The sequence below is a fragment of the Spea bombifrons genome, chromosome 8, assembly GCF_027358695.1.
Source record: "Spea bombifrons isolate aSpeBom1 chromosome 8, aSpeBom1.2.pri, whole genome shotgun sequence".
In the NCBI taxonomy this organism is placed as follows: Eukaryota; Metazoa; Chordata; class Amphibia; order Anura; family Pelobatidae; genus Spea; species Spea bombifrons.
In genome coordinates this window covers 43,529,337-43,548,296 of record NC_071094.1, presented here as the reverse complement: position 1 = coordinate 43,548,296, position 18,960 = coordinate 43,529,337, and the positions used below count along the sequence as shown (strand labels likewise).

At 43.5% G+C, this 18,960-nt stretch overlaps 1 protein-coding gene across 1 annotated transcript; it reads left to right on the top strand.

Moving 5' to 3' along the window:
* Positions 1-8,600: 8,600 nt before the first annotated feature.
* On the top strand, positions 8,601-18,280 carry LOC128503910 (uncharacterized). The gene is made up of 3 exons (XM_053474106.1): positions 8,601-8,658; positions 10,614-14,509; positions 14,600-18,280. The coding sequence occupies exons 1-3, from the start codon at positions 8,601-8,603 to the stop codon at positions 18,278-18,280; spliced, it is 7,635 nt and encodes a 2,544-aa protein (XP_053330081.1).
* Positions 18,281-18,960: the final 680 nt, after the last annotated feature.

Genomic DNA, 18,960 nt, shown 5'->3' with positions numbered 1-18,960 from the left:
AATATCACATCAAATTCTAAAACCAATGCCACAAGCCACAGTACAATAACTACACAAACCCCTAGAACCAGCACCACTAGCCCACTGGAACTAGTTAGCAGTTCAGTGACCACAGCCAACTCTGAAACCAGGGCCAATAGCCCTCTGGTACCAGTTAACAGTTTAGAGACCACATCCAACACTGAAATATTTGCTACTAGTCCACTGGTACCAGGAAACAGTACATCTAACTCTAGAACCAGTACTGCTAGCCCAATGGAACCAGTTAGCACTTTAGTGACCAGCATCAACTCTAAAACCAGTGACACTAGTCCTCTAGTAACACTTAGCAATGCACTGACCATGCCCAATTCTAGAACCAATACCAATAGTCCACTGGAACCAGTATACAGTACAGAGACCATAACCAGCTCTAGAATCAGTACCACTAGCCCAGCAGAACTAGTTAACAGTTCAGTGACAACACCCAACTCTGAAACCAGGGCCAATAGCCCTCTGGTACCAGTTAACAGTTTAGAGACCACATCCAACTTTGAAATATTTGCTACTAGTCCACTGGTACCAGAAAACAGTACATGGGCCACATCTAACTCTAGAACCAGTACTGCTAGCCCAATGGAACCAGTTAGCAGTTTAGTGACCAGAATCAACTATAAAACCAGTGACACTAGTCCTCTAGTAACACTTAGCAATGCACTGACCATGCCCAATTCTAGAACCAATTCCAATAGTCCACTTGTACCAGTAAACAGTACAGAGACCACAACCAACTATAGAATCAGTACCACTAGCCCAGCAGAACCAGTTAACAGTCCAATGACCACACAAAACTCTGAAACAAGTGCTATAAGTCTTCTTGTGCCAGTTAGTGGTATAGAGACCACACTCATTTCTAAAACCAGTATCACTAGCCATCTTAAACCAATTGACAGTACAGTTAGCATACAATACTCTAGAACCAGTGGCACTAGCTTAACGGAGCCAGTTAATAGTTCAGAGACCACAGCCAACTCAGAAACCCGTGTCACCAATCTTCTTGTTCCTGTTAACAGTACAGAGACCACAGACAACTTTAGAACTAGTACTAGTAGCCAACTGGAACCAAATGACAGTACAGTTACTACACACAACTCTGGAACCGATACCTCTAGCCGGCCAGAGACACTTATCACTACAGTGCGCATAACCAACTTTAGAACCAGTACCACTAGGCCACAGGAACTAGTTAGCAGTTCAGAGAGCACAGTCAACTCTAAAACCAATGCCCCAAGCCCTTCAGTGCCAGTGTACAGCACAGAAACCACATTCAACTCTAGAACCAGTACCACAAGCCAGCTAGAACTAGTTATCAGTACAGAGACCACGCTCAACTCTAGAACCAATACCAATAGTCCACTGGAATCAGTTAGCATTACAGAGAATACTCTCAACTCTAGAACCAGTACCCCTATTCCAACAGAACCAGGTAGCAGTTCAGTGACTGGACCATCCTCTGAAACCAGTGAAAATAGCCCATTTATACCAGTGCGCAGTACAGATACCACATCTGATTCTAAAACCAATACCACTGGCTACCCGGAACCAGTTAACAGTTTAGAGACTACTCACAACTCTAAAGCCAGTACTACTCATTCAATGGAACCAGTTAGCAGTTCAATGACCAGACCACACTCTGGAACCAGTATCAATAGTCCATTGGTACCAGTTAGCAGTACAGGAACCACCCTCAACTCTAGAACCAGTGCTCTTGGCCCAACGGAACAAGTAAGAAGTTCAGTGACAAGACCATACACTAGAACCAGTAACAATAGCCCACTAATACCAGTCAACAGTACAGAGACACAATCCAATTCTAAAACCTATACAACTAGCACACTAAAACCAATTAACAGAACAATTACTGCACAAAACTCTAGAACAAACACCACTAGCACAGAGCCACTTAACACTACAATGAACATACCCAACTCTAGAGCTAGTACCCTTATCCCACTGGAATTAGTTAGCAGTTCAGTGACCACACCCAACTCTAAAACCAGTACCATTAGACCACTGGTACCAGTTAACAGTACAGTGATCATAATCAACTCTAGAACCAGTACCATGAGCCCACCAGAGACAGTTAACACTACAGTGATCATAACTAACTCTGCAAACAGTACCTCCAGCCAAGTGGTGCTAGTCAACAGCACAGTGACCAATAACATTAGTCCACTGGTACCAATTGAAGGCACAGTGACCACAACCAACTATAGAACCAATACTACTAGTCCACTGGAACAAGTTAACACCACAGTTTCCACACCCAATTCTAAAACCAGTACCACTAGGCCATTGGAACCAATAAATAGTACAAGGATGACAACCAACTATAGAACAAGTACCACTAGCCCACATAAACCAGATAACACCAAGACCACACCCAACTCTATAGCTACTACCACAAGCCAACTTGTCAGTACAGACAATACATCCAACTCAAGAACAGATACCACTGGCCAACCAGTACAACATAACACTGCAATGACTACATCCAACTTTAGACCAAATATGACTAGCCAACTGCAACCAATTGACAATACAGTTACCACACAAAACTCAAGAAACAGTACCCCTAGCACCACTAGCCCACAGGCACCAGTTAATAGTACAATGACCACAACCAAGTCTAGAACCAGTACCAGTTACCCACTTGTACCAGTAAGTAGCACACTGACAAAACCCACCTACAAGACGAATGCAACAGTACCCGTTAACAATACAGTGGCCACAGCCAGCAGTAGATTGGTACCAGTTAGCAGTACAGTGGTATCCACCAGCGTAATTACTTCTTCCAAATCCATGACCAACGGCCAAACGGTATCAACAGGCAGAAGGTCAACCACATCCAGAACAACTGAAATTTCATCCAGTTCCTATAATCCAGCAGCGCTGACCAGCAACAATGCATCTCTAGACACCACAATCATAGCAGAGACTTCATGTAAGTTAACAAACTACAATAAACACACCCTGAACCAGAATAACAATAGACATCTAAATTTAATAAAAGTGTTTTGTGTTTAGTTATAACAGTGTCTGGAGCTGCCGCAGGTTTGCCCTACTGGGTCATCATCATCATCTGCTGGTCAGTTATCGTTGCTACCTCCTTCCTTTTGGCCTGCATCTTTACGGTAAGTTGTTTACACCCGTGTTGGTGGGGTTAGCAGGGATGTACAAGACATTTGTCTTGGTTCCATATAAACCAATAGAAAGTATAAAAAAATATTTAGCTCTTTTCTGTTATTTGGCTTTATGGTCAAGCAGCGTAGCCAAGCATTACAGTAAATAGGTCCTATTGGTGACTTAACTGGGACAGTTAGTTCATGCAATCTGGCAACACAATTGTTGTTCATATGGGCATCGTTACAGCTACTGCTTGACCCCGACCTACAACATTGAGGGCCTGTAACTAATTCTCAACCCCTTAGCACTCCTAAATGCCCCTTTCCAACCATGCGATCCACAAGCTGTCCCTCACCTTACCCTTCAAAGCCCACAACAGGTCCATTTCACCTCTTCACTCAACCACAAGAAGATGCCTCTCAAACCTTCACTCTTTTCCCTCTTAGAAGTTTATTTTCAGAATATTTTATGACTTCCCCATCCATCAAAAGGTATTTAAATAATTGAATTTCTGCTTAAGTGGTTATATTCCTCTCAATGTTCCACATGCACCCCTCAGAGCTTACAGAACCTTATCCTCCCCGGCCTGAAGGCCATGGATACTTCTCATGAGATACATTTAATTCTGTGTTCCGCGAGACAATACGCTTAAAAATCTCTTTGACAAATTACATTTCCAAAACAAACATTTGCATTTCCCATTTCCAAAATGAACCAAACCCGAACCTCAATTGTTCACCATAATCACCGTACATATGAACAACATGTTTGTTTATTCATATTTTAAAATTAACACTTTGATTTAATGCTTATCTTTGTCAGGTTATATTGTACGCGAGGAAACGCCGCCGCCGCCGTCACACCACCGTCTACGTAGTGAACGAGGATTTAGTGTAAAAAATACCGTAATTGCATTATCCGTGGCCTGATACTAACCAATGTCTCTGATACTATCTAGTGTTAATAATGTAACGGTTTAACTTAATATATTGTGGATGAAATATCTGTGAATTTTAAATTATTAATTAAAATAAATACATTTTTATTATCAAAAGATCAATGTTTTGGTGACTTTATGGAATCTTGGAACTCCAAAGCTGGCCAGCTGGCGTCGGTGGGCTGCCGGCCGACAGCAACAAGCACTCACTTGATAGGACCTGGGAAGTTTCTGGCTCTGGGTACCCGGAGCCCCCCCTTGCAGGTTCCAGACAGGAAGTCCCACTGATGTCGGTGGGCGGTCCCACCTCCTCCTATCACCTCCTAGTATTAGCAGGAGTTCATCCATAGAATGTTAATTATTACCGTAGATGATGATAAGAGCTAAATGGGTAAAGTAGTACCACTTTTTTATGATTTAAATACCAAGAAATAGGTTTTTGCAAGGACGGTTTGGGGAAAATGGGACTTCATCCTATAGTCCTTAGGCCGGCTCAGCTGTGTGGCCAACGTAGGGTCCTTAGGGTTCTGAGCTGGTTGAGGGTTCCGCTGGTTCTGTAATAAGTTTGTAAGCGAGTGCATGCAGGATGGAGTACCTGGAGTTCACCTGTCTTAGAACACTAAACCCTGATTGGCTGAGGCTGACGGTGATAAAGACGAGGAAATGTTCTATGTTTTCTTTTCTCTCGTTCCTTTTATTTGCTTACTTAATTGAGTCAATATTTGCCACACATGAAATACCAAGAAACTTAGAACAAATAGAGCAATGATTTTGTAATCTAAACCTTGTTTACATGAAAAGCTCTCTACAAATGAATGGATAAAGATGTAGCACAGATCTGGATCCAGAAGGCTCATAGCTAGTGTGACATTTCAGTAGATTAATAAAATGTAACCTTTAAAAAATGGTTTCAGAGACTTGTCTTGACTGGGCAGGGGCATAAGTATAAACCACAGGGCCCTGGTCCGAAATATGCCCAATTTCACCAAGATACATGCACCACAGTGTCACCTTTGCCCCAAACAGCTTATCAGTACCATCGTAACCCCCATCTTTGCACCAAATAGCTTGTTCCTGCCATCATTGCCCCCAAACAGCTTGTCTGTGCCTTCTTTACCCCAGGCAACATACACTGGCATACATACGCAAACACACATTTCCCATTCTAACACACATACACATGCTTACACATATACTTACTCATACTCACTAACAGGCGCATACACACTTATTCTAACACACACACACACACTACCACTCACACCACTTATACATTCATGCTCACATACATGTACAAACATACCTCTCCCTATTCCAACAATAGCGACAAAGCTATATATATAAGGTAGAAATGTTACCAATTGCGTAATCGACTATTACACTGATTAGAAAAGGTTAATGCTGTTAATAATTGCTGGCCTGAGGGGGAATAATGGCAAAACATTTGTTTGCAGTTCCCTTAATTACACTGACATGGTGAGCTATATGAGGCAGGAGGTCATGACTGTGAAGAACAGGGAGGAGGAGTGTTTTAGGAAACAGAAAGAGAGGGGAAAAGATGAAAATGTTCTGGTGAAACAGTTAAAAAAAGAAGAGAAAGAACAAATAGAGGAATGGAACAGAGAGAAATGAAAGAGAAAAATGGGAATGGAGGTGAGGAAAAGGAACAGAGAGAAATAGAATATAGTGGCAGCTGAGATGAACAGAGGAGAGAAATGTAGAGTTGCGGAAGGTAGGAACAACTTGGAATGGAGGAAGAACTAAAATGAGTGGAGGAGAGAAAACAGAGAAATTGAGTAGAAAACAAATGAATGGAGAAGATGAAAGAATCATAGAGACAAATAGAAATATATATATACTAGAGAACATTAAAAGAGTGGACAGAAGGAAGCAGAGAGGAATAAAGGGGAGAAACAGAGGAATAGTTGGAAGAGAAAAGGTTGTAGAAAGGAAAAAGAGGAATGAATGGAGTCTGACAAAAAAAGAGGAGAGAAATAAAAGAATAGACCTTGCATAGCCGGTGCCGGAGATGTAAGCGGCTCCTTATTGGGTTTCTTCTAGTTTTAACAAATTCAAAAGACGCTCGGCAATAGGATAAATGCCATTTTATTCCAAACGCCTGCCCGTAATTAATCGGCATTATGGCTTTATTCACCTGTTACCAGCAAAGAACGTTTTTATGTCAACTGGCAGAAAAAGAGCAATATCGTGCCATTTCTCTGCGCAAATAAACATCGTTTCCTCACATCACTAATCTTCAGATATTTGGCTCTAATTGAGCAATTGTGCAAACGTTTAGTGCCATTAATCCCGCACTCTCGGCTGTGATTAATCACACGGCGTTCCTGCTAAATATGATGCATCTCAGCTTCAAGAGATCTCCACGCCTCAGCCGGGGTTTGCGCAAGACATTTTCCTTACAGCGATGTTTGGTTAAGGAGCGGCGTAGCGTAATCGGGAGACAGTTATGAATATACGGCTCTGCGGAGTGAAAAGAGCTTACAATTTAAAATGAAAAAAAAACACAGTGTTCCTTTGTGTTCCTTACGTCTACGAGCGCGTGGGGAGATCGTATTCTTTAAACCGGAGGATTAAAAACGGGTGGCGCTTTATAGAATCTGCCAGGGGATCTCCAATTACTTTTATCAAATAAAAAAAATGTTTTTTAACAATATTGAGCCGTTTTCTTTTCTAAAAAGTTGTATTTTTTTGCCCCATAATATAATTTTTTCAGACAGCTGCATATCAGCCATTTGTATCAGTCCTCGCTCTGTTATCTGATCCCCAATCTACTAGACAAACCCCCCCGACTCCTTATCATACTGCCTGTGGGGAACAATAGAACGCCTCAGTCTAAATTACAGTCTGACCATCTACCAGCCATGTAGGGGGGTCTCGATTCCTGCCGGGGAACCATAATTCAGTGTATTCTAGAGGCTTCATTGAACAAATAAAGTGCACCCTCCTGATGCCTTGAGAAGTCCTTGTTCGTGGGCCACCCTATTTATTCGTGAAAACACACAAAAAAGGATTTTTTTTATTATTTTTTATTTCAAATTGATCACAATTGATTTTAAGTTGGGGCAATAACTTTATCAGCTAAAAGGGAAGCTGTAGCCATGTCCTTTGGTGTAATAAGTTATTTCGTGAACATATAATAACATTTACCCGACGCATCGCGCCAACACATCGCAAGATTCCGCGATAGCCGAGATACTGAAAAGTAACGACTTATTTAAGCTGAAGGAAGTGTTTTCCTATTTCTGGTAACATTAAGACGTTTTGGCAAGACACCAATAACTAAGTTATTAAACGTACCCAGCCCGGCTACCTAGGGAGTCATAAGAAAGTTCTGGTCGCTGGAGTATTGTCCTCTACAGGATCTATCGTAAGGTTCCCACAATCGGAAGCCCACTAAATGTCATCCTAAATCGGAAGAGAGAGAAAAGGGAACGGATGGGGCGTTAGTCCACCCAAAAAAGGGTGATAGATCTTTAGGGCAAAAGTCATGAGCCGCCTATGGCTTGCCTTAGACCCCCTTACAGTTGATGGTTCTAGATCTATCTAGATCTAGAACTTTTAGAGAGAGCAGTTCAGTTTCTTTCTAACTATTGTGCCTTTGAATGTTCAGCTGCCGGGAAAAATCTTTAGTTCCTACAAAAAAAAAGGGTTTCAGGTTACTGTTTTCATATCTATCTATCTAGATATTTATCTATCTGTTTGTCTGTCTATCTATCTATCTATCTATCTATCTAGCTAGCTACCTAGATATGTATCTATCCGTCTATCTATCTAGATATGTATCTGTCTGTCTGTCTGTCTAGATATGTATTTTTCTTGATATTATTCTGGATATCTAGATATTTATCTCTCCGGTTCACTGTCCAGCCATGTATCTGTCTGTCTATCAACGCATTACATTTTATGTATAGAACACGAGCAGATTTTAGGATCTATTAAGAGGAGGTGGATGGAGAGGGGCCGCTTGGGTGAGAGAGAGAGATACGGAGAAGGGATGGATTCTCCCAGCATCCAGGCTGAGGGTATTGGGATGATAGATTGTAAGCTCCTTTGAACAGGCTGTTCCTTAGGAAAATGACACCGTAGGAAGTTCTAGAGAAAGTCATTCGTTTTCGGATGATTTGCTTTTGACTATTAGATTCCCACGATCTCCAGGCGACTTTTTCATCGCTACGATCGCTAATCCCTAAGCATTTACCGCTGTGTATATAAACAGATACACCACACCCTATAGATAAGAGTTTCTATATTTAGTAGAAGAACACTTGAATCACCTTCCTTACTGTACCAGCCTGGCCATTGAATGTACACGCTGCTCACAAAACCCCCAGTGATGTCACACTCGCATCACCCACCCCCCCCCCCCCGTGATCTCAAAACTTCAGGGTATATATACTTTTACCCGAGTCACTTCTTGCCTTCATTTCTTTCCTATATCACAACTTTAAGGAACAGCCTGACGCATGCGAGGGCAAACATGAAGTACGCGGGACTAAATATCATCGTGTGCCTCGGACTGCTGCTACTCGCAGATGGTAAGAACCTAAATAAATCTATTTCACTTTTATCTGTTTATTGTCTTTCTTTTCCTCTATTTGCTTACATTTTATCTTTTTATCCTATTTCTTTTTTGGTTTTTCTCTGCCTACCTTTTATCTATTTATTCTCTTTTTTTCTTTCTCTGCTTACCTTTTATCTTTTTATCCTTTTTCTTTTTCTCTGCTTACCTTTTATCTTTGTATCCCATTTCTTTTTTTGGTTTCCTCTGCCTACCTTTTATCTATTTATCCTATTTCTTTTTTTCTTTTTCTCTGCTTACCTTTTATCTGTTTATCATTTTTCTTTTTCTCTATCTGTCTACCTTTTATCTATTTATCTTTTTCTTTATTTCTTTTTTTTCTATCTATCTTAACTTTGTTCTTTCTTTATTTTTCTCTATCTATCTATCTGTATTACCTCCTTATGCAACATATAGATACTCGGTATAAGCATACACTGCAGCAAATTCATGTACTACGATATTTTTTTTTTTACCAAGAATTATTTATTTAATTGTATTATTACATGTATGATGATACTCTGTAACACTATGTTGTGCAGCATGTTAATTGCCAATGATATGCATTTTCTATTTCATTGTATGAAACGAGAATGAGAAGTGAGGCTATTTCTTTATCCCGTTGGTTTATTTTTTGCTGCTGGGTTTTTATGGTTTTTGGTGAATGGATTTTATTTGTGAAAACACAAAATAGAGGTTTTTTTCTAAAACGTCCAACAAAACACCCCTTTTTTTTTTTTTTTTTTACCTTACCTGGGAAAGCCCCCATATTAAGAATTTTAACAAAAGATCATTCATGTTAGATCAACTGATTTTTTTCATTAGATCCACTCTAATTTTTTTTCGGGGGGGCTAAAAATGTTATTGGTTATGATAGCTCTGGGGTAGATCAGGTTTGATCAGCCTAAATTTTTAATTCCGGAGATCTTGCATTTTTACTGAGGCCCCCCCAAATTGAAATTGTGATTAAATGTTATTGATGTTGACAGATATTCGTTAGATCTATCATGCAAGAGGCGGTAGTCACAATCTGATTTTGTGAGGGGGTGACGAGTTATCCCCCCTTCAACTGAAATCTGGACAAAATTTTATGGATTTTGATAATTAGATCAGGTCAACTTTTTTGTTAGATGTATCACGCCAGAGACGGTCGTCACAATCTAATTTTTTTTGGGGGGGTGCCGGGTTAGCCCCCCTTCAACTGAAAGGAATTTTAAAAGAAGATACAATCTAGAGGTTACATTTAATGCTAAGCCGTATATCGGTTTCAGGCCATGCTGGCTCACCCTTCTATAGAAATACTGAGTATAAACACCTATTATTAATGCTACAATGGAAGGGGAAGGACTGAATTCCCCAAATCTGTTAGTTTGGTAAACAGTTCTTAAAACTCAGCTTTTCACCTTTAAATGTAGTATTCTTATTAGGTGTAGATACTCGGTATTATTGTATAAGGGAGAGCCAGCATGGAAAGGGTGCATGTGAACACGCACAATCAAATGTCCGGTTATAGGGTTCTGCCTGGCACCGGCCACCTCCTAAGCATTATGATACATCTCAGCCCACCCCCCCCCCCATGTATAGATAGATGGAGAAATTTTTGAGGAAAAAGAGTAGAATTTGGGAAATCTAGCCTTCTCGTTGAAAGAAAATGGGGAATTTAACCCTTTTCTAGCCCAGAAGTAGAGTGCGGTATTTACGATCAAATTGTAAATCTGTACCTTTATATGGACTTGGGTGGCATTTTGCCTTCATCGCCAGCATAAAACACTATGATGCTCATTACCCCTATACAGAACAACATGTTTTCTACCAGTGTATAGAAACTCAATACATTTATGTAACAAAGCATGTTGTTGAAGGTAGTTCAGGCAGATCATATGTGTAACTAGGTAAAAGATACATGAAACATAATATTTGTCTCTTTTCTAGATTCGAGTGTCCGAGGAAACCTCTTCTCCCCAATAGTGGGCACAATTGCAAACATTCTAGTTCCAGCCACTACGGACGATCCAAACTACCTTTGGACAATGGATACAAAGACGGAAATGTATTTCACCGCTGAAGCTAGTAGCCAACCGACAATAGACAGTACTACAGAGACCTCTGCTGTAACTATGACGTCTAACCGACCAACTGCAACTGGCCGGACATCGACACCAGGAACTGGTGCTACTAGCTCTGTGGACTCGACCACCAGCTGGTTAATTCTCAGCAGCGGCAGCCCTGTGATGGAGACCAGTAGCCAGTTAGTATCCAGCAGTAAAATGGAGCTCTCAACTGGGCCTACCAGCCAATCAGTGCACAGCAGTAATAACACTGTGACTCTCCCCAGCACTGAGACCAGTAGCCAAATAGAAATCACCAGTGACAAAGAGGCTACTTCCAGTACGTTGGAAAGCAGCCAACCATTACACACCAGCAGTAGTCCTGTGACCCTTCCCAGCACTGAGACCACTAACAAAATGGAAACTACCAGTGAAACAGTGACCTCTGGAACTAATGGACCAACCAGCCAACCACAACACAACTACAGTAGCCAAGTGACACTTCCCAGCACTGGGACCAGTAGCCAAGAGGAAACAACAACTAGCACTGTAAACATTTCCACTAATGGCCCAACTAGCCAACCAGAAAACCACAGCAGCAGCCATGTGACTCTTCCCAGTTTCACAATGGGTATCCAATCAGAATCAACTGGTAATACAGAGTCATCATTCAGTAATGAACCAACCAGTCAGCCAATAACCAACAACAGTAGCCCTGTGACTCTTCCCAGCATTGGAACCAGTAGCCAAACAGAATTCATTAGTAACACAGTGACATTTTCAAGTACTGAGACAACAAGCAAGACAATACACAGTAGCTCTGTGACTCTTCCCAGTAGTCAAGAGGAAACAAGTAGCATAGTGACCTCTGTCCCCATGGAGCCAACCACCAGCAGTGAAATGGAAACCACCGGTAACACAGAATCCTCTTCCAGTAATGGGCCAACCAGCCAATCAGTAAATGACAACAGTACCCCTGTCAGTCACACTGAAACCAATAGCCAAACAATATTAACCAGCAACACATTGACTTCTTCGAGTATGCAGCCAACCGGTCCACCAGAAAACCACAGTACTAGCCCTGTGACTCCTCCAAGGACTGAGACCAGCAGCCAACAAGAATCATCAAGTAACACATTGACCTCTTCCATCACTTGGTCAGCCAGCCAATCAGTACAAGACAGCAGTAGCCCTGTTACTGTTCCTGGGATTGACACTAGTAGCCAACAAGATTCTGCCATTGGCACACTATCCACTTCTTCCACTGAACCTACCACCCAGCCAATACAAAACAGCAGTAGTATGGTGACTCTTCCTATCACTACGACCAGTAGTCAAATGGAAACCACTAATGATGCAGTGATCTCTCACACTACTGGATCAACCAGCCAACCACAACACAACAGCAGTAGTCCTGTGACGCTGCCCAGCACTAAGGCAACTAGCAAAATGGAAACCACCAGTGACACAGTGAGCTCTGTAATTACTAAACCAACTAGTCTTCCCAGCTCTGAAAACAGTAGCCAAATGGAAACTACCAGCGAAACAGTGACCTCTGGAACTACTGGACCAACCAGCCAACCAGAACACAACAACAGCAGCCCTGTCACACTTCCCAGCACTGGGACCAGTAGCCAAGAGGAAACAACAACTAGCACAGTAAACATTTCCACTAATGGGCCAACTAGCCAGCCAGAAAACCACAGCAGCAGCCATGTGACTCTTCCCAGTACCAAGACGAGTTTCCAATCAGAATCTACCAGTAACACAGGGTCCTCATCCAGTAATGAACCAACCAGTCAGCCAATAAACAACAGTAGCCTTGTGACTCTTCCCAGCATTGGAACCAGTAGCCAAACAGAATTCATTAGTAACACAGTGACATTTTCAAGTACTGAGACAACCAGCAAGACAATACACAGTAGTCCTGTGACTCTTCCCAGTAGTCAAGAGGAAACAAGTAGCATAGAGACCTCTGTCCCCATGGAGTCAACCACCACCAGCAGTACAACGAAACCCCCCAGTAACACAGAATCCTCTTCCAATACTGGGCCAACCAGCCAATCAGTCAATGACAACAGCACCCCTGTCACTCTTCACAACACTGAAACCAATAGTCAAACAATATTAACCAGCAACACATTGACTTCTTTGAGTATGCAGTCAACCGGTCCACCAGAAAACCAAAGTACTAGCCCTGTGACTCCTCCAAGGACTGAGACCAGCAGCCAACAAGAATCCTTAAGTAACACATTGACCTCTTCTATCACTTGGTCAGCCAGCCAATCAGTACAAGACAGCAGTAGCCCTGTTACTGTTCCCAGGATTGAGACTAGTAGCCAACAAGAATCCACTGGTGGCACAGTATCCTCTTCCACTGAACCTACCAGCCAGCCAATAAAAAACAGCAGTAGTCTGGTGACTCTCCCTAGGACTACGACCAGTAGTCAAATGGAAATCACTAATGATGCAGTGATCTCTCACAATACTGGATCAACCAGCCAACCACAACACAACAGCAGTAGTCCTGTGACGCTGCCCAGCACTAAGGCAACTAGTGAAATGGAAACCACCAGTGACACAGTGAGCTCTACCATTACTAAACTAACTAGTCTTCCCAGCTCTGAAAACAGTAGCCAAATGGAATCTACCAGCGAAACAGTGACCTCTGGAACTACTGGACCAACAAGCCAACCTGAACACAACACCAGCCCTGTGACTCTTCCCAGCACTGGAACTAGTAACCAAGAGGAAACAACAACTAGCACAGTAAACATTTCCACTAATGAGCCAACTAGCCAGACAGAAAACCACAGCAGCAGCCATGTGACTCTTCCCATTACCAAGACGAGTATACAATCAGAATCCACCAGTAACACAGGGTCCTTATCCACTAATGAACCAACCAGTCAGCCAATAAACAACGGTAGCCCTGTGACTCTTCCCAGCATTGGAACCAGTAGCCTAACAGAATTCATTAGTAACACAGTGACATTTTCAAGTACTGAGACAACCAGCAAGACAATACACAGTAGCCCTGTGACTCTTCCCAGTAGTCAAGAGGAAACAAGTAGCATAGTGACCTCTGTCCCCATGGAGCCAACCACCACCAGCAGTAGTAAGGAACCTGCCAGTGACACAGAAACATCTTCAAGTGCTGTGCCAACCAGCCAAGCAGTCAATGACAACAGTACTCCTGTCACTTTTCACAACACTGAAACCAATAGCCAAACAATATTAACCAGCAACACAGTGACTTCTCTGAGTACGCAGCCAACCGGTCCACCAGAAAACCATAGCACTAGCCCTGTGTCTCCTCCAAGGGCTATGACCAGCAGCCAACAAGAATCCTCTAGTAACACATTAACCTCTTCCATCACTTGGTCAGTCAGCCAACCAGTACAAGACAACAGTAACCCTGTTACTATTCCTGGGATCGACACTAGTAGCCAACAAGAATCCACCAGTGGCACACTATCCTCTTCCACCTCTTCCACTGAAGCTACCAGCCAGCCAATAAAAAACAGCAGTAGTCTGGTGACTCTTCCTATCACTACGACCAGTAATCAAATGGAAATCACTAATGATGCAGTGATCTCTCACACTACTGGATCAACCAGCCAACCACAACAAAACAGCAGTAGTCCTGTGACCCTGCCCAGTGCTAAGGCAACTAGTAAAATGGAAACCACCAGTGACACAGTGAGCTCTGTAATTACTAAACCAACTAGCCTCCCCAGCTCTGAAAACAGTACCCAAACAGAAACTTCCAGCGAAACAGTGACCTCTGGAACTACTGGACCAGCCAGCCAACCGGGACACAACAGCAGCCCCATGACACTCCCCAGCACTGGGACCAGTAGCCAAGAGGAAACAACAACTAGCACAGTAAACATTTCCACTAATGAGCCAACTAGCCAGCCAGAAAACCGCAGCAGCCATGTGACTCTTCCCAGTACCAAGACAAGTATGCAATCAGAATCCACCAGTAACACAGGGTCCTCATCCAGTAATGAACCAACCAGTCAGCCAATAAACAACGGTAGCCCTGTGACTATTCCCAGCATTGGAACCAGTAGCCAAACAGAATTCATTAGTAACACAGTGACATTTTCAAGTACGGAGACAACCAGCAAGACAATACACAGTAGCCATGTGACTCTTCCCAGTAGTCAAGAGGAAACAAGTAGCACAGTGACCTCTGTCCCTATGGAGCCAGCCACCAGCAGCAGAAGAACAGAACCCACCAGTAACACAGAATCCTCTTCCAGTACTGGGCCAACCAGCCAATCAGTAAATGACAACAGCACCCCTGTCACTCTTCACAACACTGAAACCGATAGCCAAACAATATTAACCAGCAACACAGTGACTTCTCCGAGTACGCAGCCAACTGGTCCACCAGAAAACCACAGCACTAACCCTGTGACTCCTCCAAGGACTAGCAGCCAACAAGAATCCTCCAGTAACACATTAACCTCTTCTATTGGTAGGTCAGCCAGCCAACCAGTACAAGACAGCAGTAGCTCTGTTACTACTCCCAGCATTGAGACTAGTAGGCAACAAGAATCCACTAGTGGCACAGTATCCTCTTCCACCTCTTCAACTGAACCTACCAGCCAGCCAATAACAAACAGCAGTAGTCTTGTGACTCTTCCTAGCACTGAGACCAGTAATCAAATGGAAACCACTAATGATGCAGTGACCTCTCACACTACTGGATCAACCAGCCAACCACAACACAACAGCACTAGTCCTGTGACGCTGCCCAGCACTAAGACTAGTAGTCAAGAGGAAACAAAAACTAGCACATTGGACTTTTCCACTATTATGCCAACTAGCCAACCAGAAACACACAGCAGCAGCCATGCGACTGCTCCCAATACCAAGACGAGTATCCAATCAGAATCTACCAGTAACACAGGGTTCTCATCCAGTAATGAACCAACCAGTCAGCCAATAAACAGCAGTGGCTTTGTGACTTTTCCTAGCAGCAAGACCACCACCCAAAAGGAATCTACTATTAACATATTGCCTTCTTCTAGTAGTTGGCCAACCAGTCTAACTGAAAATAGTAGCCTTGTGACTCTTCCAAGCATTGGAACCAGTAGCCAAACAGAATTCATTAGTAACACAGCAATGTTTTCCACTACTGAGGCAACTGGCCAAACAATACACATTAGCCGTGCGACTCTTCCCAGCTTTGAGACAAGCAGCCAAGCAGAAACAACAACTACCACAGTGACCTCCTCTAGTACTAGTTTGCCAACCAGCCAAACCGTACACAATGCCAGTAGCCCTGTGACACTCCTCATCACTGAGACCAGTAGCCTACAAGAATCCACCAGTAAGACAGTGCCTGCATTCACTACTGAAACAACTAGCCAGTCATTGAACAAAAGTACCCCTGTGACTCCTCCAGGCATTGGAACCAGTGACCAAACAGGATTAATTAGTAACACAGTGATGTTTTCCAGTACTGAGCCAACTAGCCAGGTAATACACAGTAGCCATGCGACTCTTCCTAGTACTGAGACCAAGAGGCCAACAGAAACAAGTAGCACAGTCACTTCCTCCAGTACTTTGCCAACCAGCCAATCAGTACATAGTAGTAGTAGCCCTGTGACTCTTCCTACCACTGAGAACAGTAGCCAACAAGAATCCACCAGTAACATGGTGCCCTCTTTCAGTATTGGGCCAACTAGCCAAACAGTACACAACAGCAGTAGCCCTGCAAGTTTTCCCATGACGGGTAACCAACCAGAATTCACTAATAACACAGAAATATCTTCTAGCACTGGGCCAACCAGCCAACCAGTACACATCAGCAGTACCCCTTTCACTGGCACAGTCACTTCCTCCAGTACTTTGCCAACCAGCCAATCAGTAAACAACAGTACTAGCCCTGTGACTCTTCCAATAACTGAGACAAGTAGCCAACCAGAATCCTCCAGTAACATGGTGCCTTTGTCCAGTACTGAACCAGCCAGCAAGCCAATAAACAACAACAGCCATCCTGTGACGTTCGCCAGCACAGTAACCAGTAGTAACACAGAAACCTTTTTAAGTACGGGGCCAACCAGTCAGCCAATACACAACAGCAGTAGCCCTGTGACTCTTCCAAGGACTGAGACAAATAGCCACATGGAAACCACCAGTAATGCCGTGACCTCTGCTACTACTAAACAAACCAGCCAACCAGAACACAACAGTAGCCCTGTGACTAATCAAAGTACTGAGACCAGTAGCCAGCAACAATCCACAATGCCCTTATCCAGTACTGAACCAACCAGAAAGCCAATCAATAGCCCTGTGACACTTCCAAGTACCATGACCAGTAGCCAACCAGAATCTACAGGTAAAAGAGAAACCTCTTCTAGTACTGGGCCAACTAGCCAACCAGTAAACAACAGCAGTAGCCCTGTGACTTTTTCAGGGACTGTGACCAGTAGCCAACCAGAATCCATCAGTAATACAGTGTCCTTATCCAGTACTGAATCCGCCAGTAAGCCAATAAATAACAACAGTAGTCTTGTGACATTCCCCAGTACAATCACCAGTAGTATCACAGAACCCACTAGTAACACAGAAACCTTTTCCAGTATCAGGCCAACCAGCCAGCCAGTACACAACAAAAGTAGCCCTGTGACTCTTTCCAGCACAGAAACAAGCAGCCAAATGGAAACTGAGGGCAACACCGTGACCTCTACTACTTCTAAACCAACCAACCAGGAAGAACACAACAGCAGTAGCCCTGTGACCAGCAACCAACCAGAACCCATCAGTAATACAATGCCCTCATCCAATACTGGATCAACCAGCCAGCCAATAACAAACAACAGTAGACCTGTGAGTTCTCCCAGCACTGAGATCACTAGTGGATCCACCATTAATGCAGTGACCTCTTCCGGTACTCGGCCAACCAGCCAACCAGTACACAACAACAGTAGCCCTGTGACTCTTCCCAGCACAAAGACCACTAACCAAACAGAATCCACCAGTAGCACAGTGATGTCTGCTTCTGTTCGACCAACCACCCAACAAGAACACATCAGCAGTCGACCTATAACTGTTCCCAGTAACCTGACAGAATCCACCAACAACCCAATGACTTCTTCTAGCCCTGGACCAAGCAGCCAACAAACTCATCTTAGCTCGGTGACTCTTCCCGGAACTGGCACCAGTAGCCGAGCAGAATCCACCATTAACACAGTGACCTCTTACAGTAGGTCGCCAACTAGTCAGCCAATACACAACAGCACTAATCCTGCCACTCAACCTAGCACTGGAACCAGCAGCCAGACAGAAACCAGTAGCCGGACAGAATCCACCAGGCGGACAGAATCCATCTCCACCAGTAATCAGCCAACTAGCCAAGAAATATCCCCTAGCTCCACCACTCGTCCAATCACGGACAACAAGAGTCAGTCAACATCTTCAAGTTCTACGAATCCAAACACTACAGCCCACAGCGTGACCAGTGGACCAACTTCCAGTAAGTACACCGAGCACAAAGCTTGTTTAACATACGGGCCGGCAGAGACAGACTGATGATGATGTCTCAATTATTTTTTTACAGTACCCACTGTGGCCCCTTGGAAAATCATCGTCATCGCTTTAGCAGTTGGCCTTGGAACGTTTCTTACAGTTGGGGGGATATTCTGGGTAAGTTCCTCCGGACCCTGCTTATTCAGTGATACTGCACAAGCCCTTGGCGATCAAGGCCAGCAGTCATACCTGGGCACTGTGTTTGCCCCATAGTCTTACAGCGTTTGCCCCAATCTGTGGGTTAAAGGGGCAGATTCATAGGGTTACTTATTTAGGAGCTGACTCCTTTCTATTCTACATTGCTTTGATCAGCTAAAGACTCCCATTTAGTGCTTTTGATACCAGTATGTTATGTTTGCTTTCCCTGCTTGAATTCAGGTGAATTAATTAAGTATAACTTTGGTGAATCACTACATAGAATGTTCATGACGCGTTATTTAAGGGTTAATAGTCCCAGGGTCCGCTCATTTAGAAAGTTCCCGGGTATGCCGTCCAGTACCAGCACCCATATCTTGGTGTGGCACCCTAGCACTGATACATTATCGGCAACAGGATCCCCTCCTTCACATATTCAATGCGAGGGAATGATTAATAGCGGAGCCGAGTTGATGATTAACCCGCTAGTAGCTCGTGCACTAAAAATTGCGGGGGGGGGGGGTGCGAGGCGACACGTGAGCTCCTCT